Source organism: Salvelinus alpinus, chromosome 1 (assembly GCF_045679555.1).
Source record: "Salvelinus alpinus chromosome 1, SLU_Salpinus.1, whole genome shotgun sequence".
NCBI classification, from domain to species: Eukaryota; Metazoa; Chordata; class Actinopteri; order Salmoniformes; family Salmonidae; genus Salvelinus; species Salvelinus alpinus.
Genome location: NC_092086.1, coordinates 76,287,875 through 76,304,409, shown reverse-complemented (window position 1 = coordinate 76,304,409; position 16,535 = coordinate 76,287,875). Strand labels below are relative to the sequence as shown.

Below are 16,535 nucleotides of genomic sequence, written 5' to 3'. Positions count from 1 at the left end.
AATCCTACCTTGAAAGAAACAATGTGGTCCCAGAAATACCTTTCTGACATAAGGTCCAGCATATCGCTTGATGATTTCTTCCTCAAAGAAATTTCGAGCCATGATACCTGAAAAAGGAGGCAACAGTGAATTATTGTGGAACACATAGCAGTCCGTGAGGTGTAGGCTACAATATTTTATGTACATTTTGCTTTGTAAATAGCTAAACTTACTATAAAAAAATTAAATATGGGCCTGGTCCCTGGCGAAAAATTTCCACCCACACATGGAGTTTGAGGGGATGCTTGGGACTCAGCATGCTTGATCTTCTTCCTTTTTTCTGTAGCAATTTTGATGGCCTTTGCAGAGCGCATCTTCATCCATTAGTGAGTTGATCGCTTGAATAGTCTTGCTGGAAATGGAATACAACGTAAAAATGTGCAGCATACAGTAAATACCAGCAGTCGATTTATTTAAGCATTATTAGGCCTACTTTACAGTATTGTAGCCTACTGTACCTGTTAATTTTCCCAGGCTTTTGCATTCGGCGTAACACAGGCATCTGATGATAGTGTTTGCGAATAGCACTGTCCGTAACCAAAATCCCCAAGTCTACCAGTATTTTTGAAATGTCTCCAGTAGATTTCCCGTTCCTCCCGAAAGCCCTAGTCTGCTCACTTAAATGAATAGAGATCCTGGTCATCGTGCTACAGTATGTTGTTACAGCATACTCAAAGTGAGGACAATCGGCGTTCTGCTGTATACTTATGGCCCATTGTAACCTGAAAGTCACACCTTTCCAGTACTCCTCACCCCGCCCCACACTCCACCTTTAACATCCGAAAGAGAAACATTGTCTGTGTGCAAAGATACGGGCAACAGCTGATGTATTGTCCAGAGCCAGGCGGTATTAGCGGAGAGTCACTCGTCATTGGCAGAGAGTCAGGCGGAGAGTGATGCGTTGAAGAGGGCGGGGAACAAGCGCCATTACAGGATATTAGCAGGACAATACTCTTTCCATGAAGGGGAGTGGGGGAGAATTGTATTTTCAAATGTATTTCTTAGTTAGGTTGGCCGTGATTGTAAGTCCTTTAGGGCAGCGCACAATTGGCCCAGCGTCATTCAGGTTTGGCTGGTGTAGGCCATCATTGTACATAGAATTTGTTCTTAACTGACTTGCCTAGTTAAATAAAGGTCCGTTTGTGTATTGGTTAGACTACAATTAGGGTAGTCAACTCCCGACCGTCAAGTTGTACATCGCCACATTTTCCTAACGGAAATCCTGAGGGTTTCATTTTTCATTTTTCTTGCAATAGAAACACCAAAATATTAATCAAATGAATTAAGCACAATTTCTTAAAATCAATCCCATATACTATGTTGTTACAAAAAAAGGTTTTAAATTCTCTAGTACCACCAATATTGAAGAATGCGTCTCAAAGATGCCCTCTGGTGGTCAAACTAGCACTAACTAGCATGGCAACAATGGCTGACAATTAAATAACGTGCCATAGAATTCTACGGCAGCCCGCAAGGTGTGCTGCAGTATGACGCAACTTTTACAGGAAGAACCACTGTTTGTACATTACATATAGGTAGTGGTAAAGTGACTAGGCAACAGGATAGATAAGAGACAGTATGTGGTGAGTGTGAAAGCATGTGTGTGTGTCGTGTGTGTGTCGTGTGTGTGTGTGTGTGTGTGTGTGTGTGTGTGTGTGTGTGTGTGTGTGTGTGTGTGTGTGTGTGTGTGTGTGTGTGTGTGTGTGTGTGTGTAAGTATGTGTGGGTAGAGTCCAGTGTGTGTGTATAGAGTTAGTGCAAACAATGGTCAATGCAGGTAGCCATTTGATTAGTTATTTAGCAGTCTTATGGCTACCGCCATGCGATATCAGACAGAACAGTCTATGGCTTGGGTGGCTGGAGAAAGAAAAATGTGGGGCCTTCCTCTGTCACCACCTGGTGTAGAGGTCCTGGATGGCAGAACTCCATTGAGCATTCCTTTGACATGACAACCCATGAATGGCCTGCTCTGAAGTCGTCCTCTGCATGGATTATTCATCAGTCTTCCTGCTTTACTAAACCATACCACACGCCAAGTGACCACACCACTGAACTTGACAATGTTTGTTAGCAACTACTGTAGGGCTGGGTATTGCCAGGGACCTCACAATACAATAGTATCACGATACTTAGGTGCCGATAAGATATGTGTTGCGATTCGACTGTGATTTTGTGATTTGATGTTCCAAACAGTTACAGCCAACTAGCGGAAAAATAATATTGCGATATTATCAAAACGATACGATATATTGTTAAAAAAGAATGTTCCGATATGTAACTGTATCGATTTTTCCCCCATCACTATTAGCAGCCTGAAATGTTGTGTGATTGAAAGTATTGTCGCCAGCTACTTGGTCCATGGTCACGTTGTTTCGCTATGTTTATTTGTCTCTATTTCTCAATCTAATATTTGCCATAACATGCAGTTGCCAACATAACGTTTCAGTTATTTATTGTATTCGAGTTCTTTCCTACATGTATACAAGAGGCAGATTTTTTGTAAAGAAAGGGAATGTCAAACGGATCACCTTCACCTGACTATCTCACGGTCGTCATACCAGAAATCTCCACAGAGTAGCTGACAAAGTGAGTTTAGAGACATTAATAACAGAAATCCTCACTGGCAAACTGTTCAAGCAGATTAAGAAAATATCTGATAATGTAAAAAAAATCTAGAGAAAAGCTCCAGAGAACAGCGGATAAAAAGATTACTGAAAGATTCAAATCTTTGTTTCATAGAATTTCCCCGAAATCTGTGTAACAACTGGAATGGAAGAATTTCAAATGCCATACAGCATAGCCAGCTGTGCTGCCCTGTTCTGAGCCAATTGTAATTTGTAAGTACCTCTTTGTGGCACCTGACCACGCAATTGAATAGCAGTCCAGGTGTGACAAAACTAGGGCCAGTATGAACTGCCTTGTTAATAGTGCTGTTAAGAAGGCAGAGCAGTGCTTTATTATGGACAGACTTCTTAGCGAGCTTAGCTACTGCTGTATCAATATGTTTTGTCCATGACAGTTTACAATCCAGGGGAACTCCAAGTAGTTCAGTCAATTTCCAAATCATTCATTACAAGATTTAGCCGAGGTTTACGGTTTTGTGCCACTAACTGCAGCTCTTTGTTGTCAGACCCCGGTGGCTTGTCATTATTGATAGACAACAATATTTTTTCACCGCTTTCACACTCACTTTACAGAATTCAAAAGTACAATGCTTGTCTTTCATAATTTTGTCAGATATACTTGGATGTGTAGTGTCAGCTTTTGTTGCTGGCATGTCATGCCTAAGTTAGCTAATGTTGCCAATGATTCATCTGATTCAATTAATGATGGAGTTTGCCTTTTTGCCCAAGATTTTATTTTAAGTGCTCCAAAGCTTTTTACCATCATTCTTTATATCCATTATTTTTGTTTCATAGAATAATTTCTTGTTCTTTTTATTTAGTTTAGTCACATGCTTACTCAATTTGCAGTACGTTTACCAATCGAATGTGCTGCCAGATTTATTTGCCCTACCTTTTGCCTCATCCCTCTCAACCAATTTTTAAATTCCTCATCAATCCAAGGGGTATTAACAGTTTTTACAGTCATTTTCAAATGAAAAATGTAAACAATTGTCACATGTGCCGAATACAACAGGTGAAATGCTTACTCACGAGACCCTAACCAACAATGCAGTTAAAAAAAGAATAAGAGTAAGAAATACAAGTAACACGTAATTAGAGCAGCAGTAAAATAACAATAGCGACACTATATACAGGGGGGTACCGGTAAAGAGTCAATGTGCAAGAGCACCAGTTAGTCGAGGTTATTGAGGTAATATGTACATGTAGGTAGAGTTATTAAAGTGATTATGCATAGATGATAACAGAGAGTAGCAGTGGTGTAAAAAAAAGGGGTGGGGAGAAATAAAAATAGTCTGGGTAGCCATTTGATTAGATGTTCAGGAGTCTTATGGCTTGGGTGTAGAAGCTGTTTAGAAGCCTCTTGGACCTAGACTTGGCGCTCTGGTACCGCTTGCCTTGCGTTAGCAGAGAGAACAGTCTATGACTGGGGTGGCTGGGGTCTGACAATTTTTAGGGCCTTCCTCTGACACCGCCTGGTATAGAGATCCTGGATGGCAGGAAGCTTGGCCCCGGTGATGTACTGGGCCGTATGCATTACCCTCTGTAGTGACTTGCGGTCAGAGGCCAAGCAGCTGCCATACCAGGCAGTGATGCAACCAGTCAGGATGCTCTTGATGGTGCAGCTATAAAACCTTTTGAGGATCTGAGGACACATGCCAAATCTTTTCCGTCTCCTGAGGGGGAATAGGTTTTGTCGTGCCCTCTTCACGACTGTCTTGGTGTGCTTGGACCATGTACGTTTGTTGGTGATGTGGACACCAACAAACTTGAAGCTCTCAACCTGCTCCACTACAGCCCTGTCGATGAGAATGAATGCATGCTCGGTCCTCTTTTTCCTGTAGTCCACAATCATCTCCTTTGTTTTGATCACGTTGAGGGAGAGGTTGTTATTCTGGCACCACACAGCCAGGTCTCTGACCTCCTCCCTATAGGCTGTCTTGTCGTTGTCGGTGATCAGGCCTACCAGTGTTGTCATCGGCAAACTTAATGATGGTGTTAGAGTCGTGCCTGACTGTGCATTCATGAGGGAACAGGGAGTACAGGAGGGGACTGAGCACGCACCCCTGAGGGGCCCCTGAGTTGAGGATCAGCGTTGCGGATGTGTTGTTACCTAACCTTACTACCTGGGGGTGGCCCGTCAGGAAGTCGTAGGATCCAGTTGCAGAGGGAGGTGTTTAGTCCCAGGGTCCTTAGCTTATTGATGAGCTTTGAAGGCACTATGGTGTTGAACGCTGAGCTGTAGTCAATGAATAGCATTCTCACATAGGTGTTCCTTTTGTCCAGGTGGGAAAGGGCAGTGTGGAGTGCAATAGAGATTGCATCATCTGTGGATCTATTAGGGCGATATGCAAATTGCAGTGGGTCTAGGGTTTCTGGGATAATGGTGTTGATGTGAGCCATTACCAGCCTTTCAAAGCACTTCATGGCTATGTCCAGGTGGGAAAGGGCAGTGTGGAGTGCAATAGAGATTGCATCATCTGTGGATCTATTAGGGCGATATGCAAATTGCAGTGGGTCTAGGGTTTCTGGGATAATGGTGTTGATGTGAGCCATTACCAGCCTTTCAAAGCACTTCATGGCTACCGACTTGAGTGCTACGAGTCGGTAGTCATTTAGGCAGGTTACCTTAGTGTTCTTGGGACTATGTTGGTCTGCTTAAAACATGTTGATATTACAGACTCGGACAGGGAGAGGTTGAACATGTCAGTGAAGACACTTGCCAGTTGGTAAGAGCATACTTGCAGTACACGTCCTGGTAATCTGTCTGGCCCTGAAGCCTTGTGAATGTTGACCTATTTAAAGGTCTTACTCACATCGGCTGCGGAGAGCGTGATCACACAGTCTTCCCAGAACAGCTGGTGCTCTCATGCATGTTTCAGTGTTATTTGCCTCGAAAAGAGCATAGAAGTAGTTTATCTCGTCTGGTAGGTTCGTGTCACTGGGCAGCTTTCGGCTGTGCTTCTCTTTGTAGTCTAATGGTTTGCAAGCACTGCTACTGTCACGCACTGACCTTAGAGAGCTGTTTTATTTCTCTATTTGGTTAGGTCAGGGTGTGATTTGTGGTGGGCATTCTATGTTGTCTTTCTTTGTTTTTGGCCGAGTATGGTTCCCAATCAAAGGCAGCTGTCTATTGTTGTCTCTGATTGGGAATCATACTTAGGCAGCCCTTTTTCCCACTTTCTGTTGTGGGATCTTGTTTTTGTTAGTTGCTGGTTTAGCGCCTCAATACTTTACGTGTCGTTTATCTTTCTTGTTTTTTTGGAATATAATAAATTCAAAATGTACGCCTACCACCCTGCACCTTTGTCTCATTCCGACGACAGCCGTAACAGCCACATCTTACGGGTGTTAGAGCCGGTGTAGTACGATTCGATCTTAGTCCTGTTGTAACGATGTACGCTGAGAGTCTGGAAGCAAGTTCAGGGAGTGAATACATTTAATTAATAAATGAACAAAACAAGAAACACGCGCACCGACATAGAACAGGAACAATGACGACTGGGGAAGAAACCAAAGGGAGTGACATATATAGGGCAGGTAATCAAGGAGGTTATGGAGTACAGGTGAGTGTCATTATGCGCCTAACGCTGGTGACAGGTGGGGAGGTGGGGATTTAAGGGGAAACAATTAAATGTCTTGGAATGGCTTAGTCAAAGCCCAGACCTCAATCCAATTGAGAATCTGTGGTATGACTTAAAGATTGATGTATACAAGCGGAACCCATCCAACTTGAAGGAGCTGGATCAGTTCATCTTTGAAGAATGGGCAAAAATTCCAGTGGCTAGATGTGCCAAGCTTATAGAGACAAACCCCAAGAGACTTGCAGCTGTAATTACTGCAAAAGGTGGTTCTACAAAGTATTGACTTTGGGGGGTGAATAGTTACGCGCGCTCAAGTTTTCCATTTTTTTGTCTTATTTCTTGTTTGTTTCATAATACAAAATATTTTGCATCTTCAAAGTGGTAGGCATGTTGTGTAAATCAAATGATACAAACCCCCCAAAAATGAATTTTAATTCCAGTTTGTAAGGCAACAAAATAGTAAAACTTCCAAGGGGGTGAATACTTTCACAATCCACTGTACTAGGGTTAGTTACAAACAGCACAGGAATGAAATCATCAACATGTATTGATCACATCTTTACTAATGCTGCAGAAAGTTGCTTTAAAGCAGTATCCAAATCCATAGGATGTAGTGATTACAATATAGTAGCTACTACAATATAGTAGCCATTCACCCTCTTGCTGCAGTTGTAGCTCTTCTTGATCAGCACCACGTCAGGAATATGACTAGGGTTCACCTTGTTCAGAAACTTGTCAGTAACATTGGAATTGGCAAAGTCATGTCGAGCAGCTGGCCCAGGTAGTTGCGACAGTGGTACTGCTGAGCCGTGTCCATCTCTGAGGTCTTCTGCACTCACACCTCAGCTAGGATGTGCTTATTGGACCTTATGCCTGCTCCCGCCCCCAGCTTCTGGTTCCTGATGACGTCAGTACCCATGACAATAAACTCCTCCAGTTGCCGTGGACTAACGAGGCTGTTGAATGGGTTGCGCCAGTATGTGCCTCTGTCCACCTCAGCAATCTGCAGGGTGTTGGGGTCGACGGGGTAGATAGTGCTGGTTACTCAGGCACACACACACGGCCCATGTTCCCCAGGCTCTGAGCCAGACTATAACTTGATTGGAGCTATAACTTGGAGATATAACTCTGAGCTATAACTTGATTGGAGGTAAATGACAATTGAAGGACAACCATTTCTGTAGCACTCCACCAATCAGGCCTTTATGGTAGAGTGGCCAGACAGAAGCCACTCCTCAGTAAAAGGCACATGACAGCCTGCTTGGAGTTTGCCAAAAGGCACCTAAAGGACTCTCAGACCATGAGAAAAAAGATTATCTGGTCTGATGAAACCAAGATTGAACACTTTGAATGCCAAGTGTCATGTCTGGAGGAAATCAGGCACCATCCCTACCGTGAAGCATGGTGGTGGCAGCATCATGGTGTGGAGATGTTTTACAGCAGCAGGGACTGGGAGACATGTCAGGATCGAGGTAATGATGAACGGAGCAAAGTACAGAGTGATCCTTGATGAAAATCTGCTCTGTAGCGTTCAGGACCTCAGACTGGGGCGAAGGTTCACCTTCCAACAGGACAACAACCCTAAGCACACAGCCAAGACAATGCAGGAGTGGCTTCAGGACAAGTCTCTGAATGTCCTTGAGTGAACCAGCCAGAGCCCAGACTTGAACTCGATGAAACATCTCTGGATAGACCTGAAAATAGCTGTGCAGCGACCCTCCCCATTCAATCTGAAAGAGCTTGAGAGCATCTGCAGAGAAGAATGGGAGAAACTCTCCAAATACAGGTGTGCCAAGCTTGTAGCGTCATGCCCAAGAAGACTCGAGGCTGTAATCGTTGCCAACGGTGCTTCAACAAAGTACTGAGTAAAGGAGCTGAATACTTACACTACCGTTCAAAAGTTTGGGGTCATTTATACATTTTTGTCCATTAAAATAACATAAAATTGATTAGAAATACAGTGTAGACATTGTTAATGTTGTAAATGACTATTGTAGCTGGAAAAGGCAGATTTTTTAATGGAATATCTACAAAGCTGTACAGAGGCCCCTTATCAGCAACCATCACTCCTGTGTTCCAATGGCATGTTGTGTTAGCTAATCCAAGTTTATCATTTTAAAAGGCTAATTGATCATTAGAAAACCCTTTTGCAATTATGTTAGCACAGCTGAAAACTGTTGTGATGATTACAGATGCAATAAAACTGATCTTCTTAGACTGGTTGAGTATCTGGAGCATCAACATTTGTGGGTTTGATTATAGGCTCAAAATGGCCAGAAACAAAGAACTTTCTTCTGAAATTCGTCAGTCTATTCCTGTTCTAAGAAATGAAGGCTATTCCATGCAAGAAATTGCCAAGAAACTGAAGATCTCGTACAACGTTGTGTACTACTCCCTTCACAGAACAGCGCAAACTGGCTCTAACCAGAATAGATAGAGGAGTGGGAGGCCCCGGTGCAGAACTGAGCAAGAGGACAAGTACATTGGAGTGTCTAGTTTGAGAAACAAACGCCTAACAAGTCCTCAACTGGCAGCTTCATTAAATAGTACCTGCAAAACACCAGTCCCAATGTCAACAGTTTAGAGGCGACTCCGGGATGCTTTAGGAAATAAATGTTGATCATTTAGTATGCCCAACTGTTGTCTGCGAAGCTCTCAAAGAATATATGAGAGGTTGTATGATGTCTTACTCTTCCCCAAAGAAAAAGAAGACCATAACGAATTAGAAATACTAGAACAGAAAATTCACAACTTAGAAAGAAAACACAGTTAGATAGAAATGCTAGCACACTTCAACAGTTGATACTTTGAAGCTTGAATATAACACCTGATCTGCAGAGATTGCTGCCATGGAATCAAAGCAACAATACGTTTAGCAAGGTGTAAATTCACCTTTAATTTATTAGCAAATTAAAGAGGAAGAGGAATGAACCATCCAAATCCCAGATGGTAGCATAACAATGGATCCTTCTGAAATCAGCTCAGTCTTTAATAAAACATTTTATCACAAACTGTATCAATCCAAAAAACAGAAGTTCAAAGGAGGATATAGACAATTTCCTTAAGGCCATTTTACCAATAAGTGAACAAGAGAAAATGTATATTGATAAAAACCCCAGGTGAATTGTTGGAGGCCATCAATAATCTCCAAAATGGGAAATCTCCTGGTACTGATGGATTCCCAGTGGAATTGTATAGACACTTTCATCCCAAATTACTAAAGCCTATGTTACTTATGACAGAAAAATGTACTTCCCCAGTCACTGTTTGGCTATAATCACCCTACTTTAAAAGAAGATAAGGATCCATTGTCATGCAGATCCTTCCAACCAGTATTCCTCTTGAATGTGGATTACAAAATCATTGCTATGGTATTGGCTTTTTGTATAGAAACAGTAATACAAAAATAAATTTACTCAGATCAAAAATGGTTTATACGGAAGAGGATGTCTTCTGATCAACCTCAGCCGTTTTTCCATATAATTCATCATACTAAGAACTCGAACTCTCCAAAAGAGGCAGTATCAATAGATGCTAAAAAGCATTTGATAGGGTGGAATGGGCAAGTTTGGTTTTGGTGTTGTATTTCTTTCCTGGATTGAGCTATTGTACAAATCCCTGTAACATCTATACAAACAAATTGACAGATCTCTGAATCATTTAAGTTATCAAGAGGGACAAAACAGGGATGCTCTTTGTCTAGTTATGTATTTCCTTTGCCAGATCCCCTAGCGTCAATAATTATAACTCATGGCTCAATCTGGGGCATAGAGATTGGTGATCAACATGTGATATCATTGTATGCAGATGTCATTTTACTTTATTTATCTGAACAAGAACATTCTCTATATTTTATTTGACTACTGTTGACACATATGGTTCGGTATCAGGATTCAAAGTGAATTGGGAGAACTAAAACAATTCCTCATTTCTAATTATGACTTCTCAAGTTTAGAAAGTCAATTTAAGTGGAAATGGACAAAGACACATGTGAAATATCTGGGTGTACTGATACCATCCATTCTGGAAGAGACATATAAATTTTATCATTTTCCTTTTAGATCAAATTGAATCTGATGTTCAGAGATGGAGATCTTTCCCTATTTCTATGTTAAGTAGGGTCAAAATAATCAAAATTAATATACTACCAAGGTTGATGTATTTATTCCAGGCTCTGCCAGTTTAAATTCCAACCAACTTTTTGAATAAATAAACGGCCTGCTCTCCAACTTTATTTGGAGTGGAAAGATCTAAAGAGTCAATTTGACTGTTTTAGACTTACCCTATAAAGCTGAAAGTCTTGAACTACCTCTTGTAAAGATGTATTACTGGGCTGCACAACTGCGTTCACTTAAACAATGGACAGCAGACTATCCTTGTGCATGGAGGAGTATCAAAGCCATACATGTTTTACCTTATGATGTCAAATATATTCACCAATTTGGGTCCAATGTGTTGAAGAAAAAAACAGACCATCCAATGATTCTCAATTCCATTCGTATTTGGGACAATTTACATAAATTCATGAGGTGGAGAGAATTGATATCGCCAGATACCCCTATTTGGAATAACCCCACCTTACCTCCAGTGTTGACAACACCTTTAAGTCTTGATTCCAAAGTGGCATCATGAATTTTGAACATGTGTACTATGAAGGATCTCTACTGTTATTCAATCAATTACAAAAAAGATTTGGATTATCCAAGGTCAATTTTTTAAGTACTTAAAAACAAATCATATCAAATTGTGTTGGTCACATACACATATTTAGTAGATGTTATTGCGGGTGTAGTGAAATGCTTGTGTTCCTAGCTCCAACAGTGCAGTAGTATCTAACAGTGGGGTAGTATCTAAAAATTATTCACAACAATACACACAAATCTAAAAATTAAATAATGGAATTAAGAAATATAAATATTCGATTGAGCAATGTTGGAGTGGAATTGACAAAAATATAGTAGAATAGAATACAGTATATACATTATTTAAACATTATTAAAGTGGCCAGTGATTCCAAGTCTATGTATATAAGGCAGCAGCCTCTAAGGTGCAGGGTTGTGTAAACGGCTAGAAGCCGGCTAGTGATGGCTATTTAACAGTCTGACGACCTTAAGATAGAAGCTGTTTTTCAGTTTGCCGTCAGTAATGTGTACGCTGAGGAGCTTTCCACCTTCTTCACTGCGGTCCCGCTGATGTGAATAGGGGCATGGTCCATAAACACTCCAGCCAGCTCTTCTGCGCATGCTCTGAGGACGTGGCTAGGGATGCAGTCTGCACCAGCAGCCTTGTGAGGGTTAACACGTTTAAATGTTTTACTCAGGTCGGCCATGGAGAACCAGAGCCCACAGTCCTTGGGAGTGGGCCATTACAGTGGCACTGTGTTATCCTCAAAGCAGGCGAAGAAGGTGTTTAGCTTGTCCGGGAGCAAGACGTCGGTGTTCCCGACGTGGCTGGTTTTCCCTTTGTAATCCGTGATTGTCTATAGACCCTGCCACATATGTCTCGTGTCTGAGCCGTTGAATTTCAACTTCACTTTGTCTCTGTACTGACGTTTTGCCTGTTTGATTACCTTACGGAGGGAATAACTACACTGTTTGTATTCCACCATATTCCTAGTCACCTTGCCATGGTTAAATGAGGGGGTTTGGAGCAGCCTCTGGAATAATTTTAATTGCCCTGGGGGGTACGAACATAGGATCCAATTTGGGAAAGTTTTATTTCTGGTTGTAATGCTGTTGATTTACTGGCGCTCTGATATCCAAAACGTATTTCCCGCTGTGTGTAATAACACAAAACAAATTCTGGGCTAATAATGTAAGCAATAACACACAAAAAAACTAAATACTGCAAAGTTGCTTAAGAGCTTGAAGCAGAGCGCCATATCTGTCGGCGTCATCTTATCTGTCTTATCTTACAACTCAGAAATATTTTTGAATTACCAAAAGAAAATGATTTCCAAGTTATATCAAGGGTTGATTGAAACTCTACCTGATGGTTCAGAACCTATAAGGAAAAAATGGGAAACAGATCTAAAGTAAGAAATTGAGGAGAATCATTGGTCACAGATACTATATTTGAAATGAACAATCTAGCTATATACCGTTAGAGAATTTGTTCTTAACTGACTTGCCTAGTTAAATAAATAAAATGGATGGAGTATCTTGGCAAAGGAGAAATGCTCACTAACAGGGATGTATATACATTTGTGCACAAAATTTTATTGAAATAAGCTTTTTATGCGTATGGAACATTTCTGGGATCTTTTATTTCAGCACATGAAACATGGGACCAACACTTTACATGTTGCATTTAAGTTTTTGTTCAGTGTATATTATAAAGTTAAACAAAAAAAACAAAATTGGGAAACCATATGTTGATCACCTTGGGGAATGTGTTGTACAGTGGGAGTTTTGTGTTGTTTGTGGGGCGCTGTGGAAAAACAATAAAAAATAATAAAAATAATAACAATAACAATAATGTGGCGTAATGACAGTGCAGCATGTTTTTCTTTCCAGAAAGCGCAGAGCCAACTGCAACAAGGACGGGGCAAATTCAGCACATTGAAATTCCCGCGAAGACATATTTAACGGCTTTAGAATGCAATTTGTGCACACGGTAAATTAATATGGATTTGAGGTGAAGGGTTTATGTTAATTCATTAAATGTCTTTGGTTTGGAAAAGCTGCAAGAAGCAAATATTTGGAATCTTTTCACATCATATTTCTTAGCTATTTACTGATAAAATATCGACATCCCATTTGAATAGTGAGTATACTTTTATGGCAGTCAATAGCATTGTCAATGTCATGCCTAAGGGTAGGCCTAAGCACTGTGAATATTTTTCCTGATAATTATCAGATTCTATATGTGACCAACCAGGGTTTGTCTCCTGCGTGCCACAAGACTGTGTTAGTTCCCTGAGCTAAAGCTTAGACATTCACTCGGGGAGCTAACACAAGTCAGGTCTCAGACAAGGTTGCTCATCATGCAATCGGGTTTACAGACCATCTCTGATGCATACCTGATGGTGTTTCAATAGACAGTATTATATATGATTGGATTTAAATGACAAAGAAGTGTCTACAGAGCACAAGCACATCAACAAGTTACAAACATGTATGAGTGTTGAAATACTGTGCTATAATACTGTAATGCTGCGACAATAAATTGTCCCAAACAACAGTGACAAATGTCCCACTATTATAACTATGACCTCTAAAAACCTCTCACTTATAATTTGCGCCTTCAGGAAATGAGCAAGCCCTGTTGTTATTTTGATGAAACGGGCAAAGTGGCAATTTCACATCTGGGTAGTAACCGGTGTAAATTATTCACGATCCTCATCTGCACCTAATTTGCTTAATAACATATTGTGCTGGGAAGCACAGGGGAAGTGTCACTTTGGAAAAATGAGGGCGAACCCAATAAGATGGCACTTTCTTGCAACAAAATTGCACAACTTAAAGCAAAGGAAAATAATAGGTCATTTCTGGGGTTCTACTGTATAACTTCCTCACTTTTCAATGTGAATTGGTCATGTTCCTCTTTCTCGTCAAATTTTAAACATCCCTTTTCAATGCAGATTGGTCAGATTTGGCTAGTAATAGTGTTCCATCTGTGTGTTATGCTCATTGATTAATTTTTCAAAAGCACTATAAGGTATTATGTGCATTGTGTACAAAGAGATGGGCACAGTGGGCATAGACTGACAGGCACTTAACTTAACCCTAAGTCGCTCTGGATAAAAGCGTCTGCTAAAATGTACAAATGTAAACTTTTCACAGGGAGGGCGCACTAAAACAGCATATTTTGCCAGCCTATTTTGCCAGGGGAGGTGATCTCTATTTAGTAGCCTTGTTATAAGAAAAGGACACTCTACCCATCAGCAAGGATCTTCATGTCTTTTCACATGGGAAGCTTAACACCCTCACAATGCTTACCCCCCCGCACTCTCGGTTGGAAGTCGAACAACAGCTGTTGCTCCAAATTTCGATTTAACCACCAATAATTCTCGCCTTTGGCTGAGGCAGGCTGGTGGAAGGACTGGGGGACACAATAGACAGGACCTGCGAGGATCTTGGCCGGAGCGCCACAGGAATATGTGCTGCATCCTGGCAACGCTCGGACAGATCTGCCTCGGAGCCACACAGAGAGGCTCAAGGGAGAGGAGGGGGAAGAGGGAGGGGGTAGAGGGGAGGAAAACACAAGCTTGCTCAGCCTCCTAGACAACGAGGCACATCCTTGCCACTTGTGCTCATCTAATGCACTCAATTCTCAACACACAGAGCCGAGTGGTTGGAGGGGGAAATTGTCATAGGGCTGTTTTCCACAAAGGACATCCCTGTCCTCTACACATTGTTGTGGCTCTCTAATGAGCCATCATGAGAATGCCAAGGCAAGTGGGAATGGGATACATTAGACAATGTAGGCTAGTGGATGAGCAGTTTGGTAATCTTCTTTTTTGTGTAAGTGACATACGGTATGCCACTTACAAAAAAAAAAAGGATTACCAAACTGCTCATCCACTAGCCTACATTGCCTAATGTGTCCCATTCTCACTTGCCTTGGCATTCTCATGATGGCGCATAAGAAGACAGGTGATTAAATTAGATTGATGGAGTCTATAACATTTCCATTTTAGTCCATACTCTTATCCAGAGGGACTTGCAGGACCGATTAGGGATAAGTGCCTTGCTCAAGGGAATATCGACCGATTTTTCACCTAGTCGGCTCGGGGATTTGAACCAGCGTTCTTTCCGTTACTGGCCAAACACTCTCTAGGCTACCTACCGCCCCAGGTAAAAAGATTCTACTGTATTTACAAAAATATTAAAACATATGGACTATGTGAAGAAGCAACTTGTTGGCTAATAGAAAAACATTCAGTGAAGCTGCCCACAACAATTAGGCCTACAGAGAAAACATTAGAAGCATGCCACATGTCACTAATAAAGTAGGCTAGGATACTCCCTCAATAGCAAATGTCGCATTTCCAATCACGGGGGTTGCCTGTGAGGGCTAACACGGCTTAACTTCGATGGCCTGAACACGTTGTAGATGCGGATTAACCACTAATACTTAATCAACTTTACGCAAAGTCCTCCTGTCAGAGTGCAATTTACAATGCGTCAATAAGCTCGGCGGTTAGAGTCACAAGGTGCATCAAGAGACACGGACGAATTGCTGCATCAGAGAACCAATGATAGGGAACATATTCATAATGTAGCCTTAATTGGGTTTACAAGCACTTGGAGCTATACTAGTGAGACAAACCTCGAAATTGCTTGATGACTAAGGCCACCAACATCATGACAGTCAAGTCCCACACTAATCGCTTGGTCTACGCTGCCACTTTTTTGGCATGTGATGTCAAATCTCGGATCCACGCAATATGTAAGGGTTCTACAATAGCCTATATAAAAAGCGCGCGCATCTCTAGAAGAGGTGCGCGCTAACCTAATATATGCTACATGATAATGCAATAGCTATTACACTAATGGCACCTGCCATTTCTCCAGCAAAATTAAAATAGCCTACCTTGTTGAATCAGAAGAATGGTCATTCCGGTCAGCAAAACCCAGAACATAGGATTCTTCATGGTGATTTGACGGGTCGTTTATCTGTGTAGTAGTAGAAGATGTTGTTGTCGCTCGGATATAGGCTACTACAAACGCAAATCCTGGGAAAAGTGAAGTGTACCAGACTATGTCCCGGGTCCCTCTGACTGTAAAGCAGCCACCAACACAAGCAGTACCAAGTCCCTCCTTCACTAATGTATTGGTCGTGATTTGTAAGAGGCTGCTTGGATAGGCTTCCAGTGGCTTACAAAGACGCTGCTGTCCAGGAGCCTCATTTATCAAAGGTGCGTGCGCACAAACATACTCTAAATCTTGTGTGCGCCAGTTTTCCCGCAAAGGTTGGTATTTATCAGTTTTGAACTTGAAGGGAAGTGTACATATCTCCACGCCAATCTCACACTATTCGTCCGCACAACTTCTAGAAGGTTTATCAGCTGTATTGCAAGCAAATATGCTTATTGTTCGTTTGGGGGAAATGGGAGGTGTTTGATGGACAGGGGATTATAATAATTTTTGGCAAAAACATTAAAACGTAGGCGTAATGATTAAACAGATGCATTCGACATTGGTAGATCGCATAGCAGGATGTCGTCTAATATTTATTGTACTTTTATTACAGCCTATATGCCTAAATCATAATCATATTGCAGGACATGTCTCTCCTTTGCTGACATAATTGGTTTAAATTATTGCGGATACACAACAAATTGA

At 41.5% G+C, this 16,535-nt stretch overlaps 1 protein-coding gene across 1 annotated transcript in view; it reads right to left on the bottom strand.

The window, feature by feature from the left end:
• Positions 1-16,089, bottom strand: part of LOC139552360 (opioid-binding protein/cell adhesion molecule-like) — a 557,470-nt gene extending 541,381 nt beyond the window's left edge. Inside the window, exon 1 of the mRNA XM_071364145.1 lies at positions 15,784-16,089. Coding sequence (XP_071220246.1) covers positions 15,784-15,844 — 61 coding nt within the window. The 5' untranslated portion in view covers positions 15,845-16,089. The remainder of the gene's footprint in view (positions 1-15,783) is intronic.
• Between the last annotated feature and the right edge of the window lie 446 nt (positions 16,090-16,535).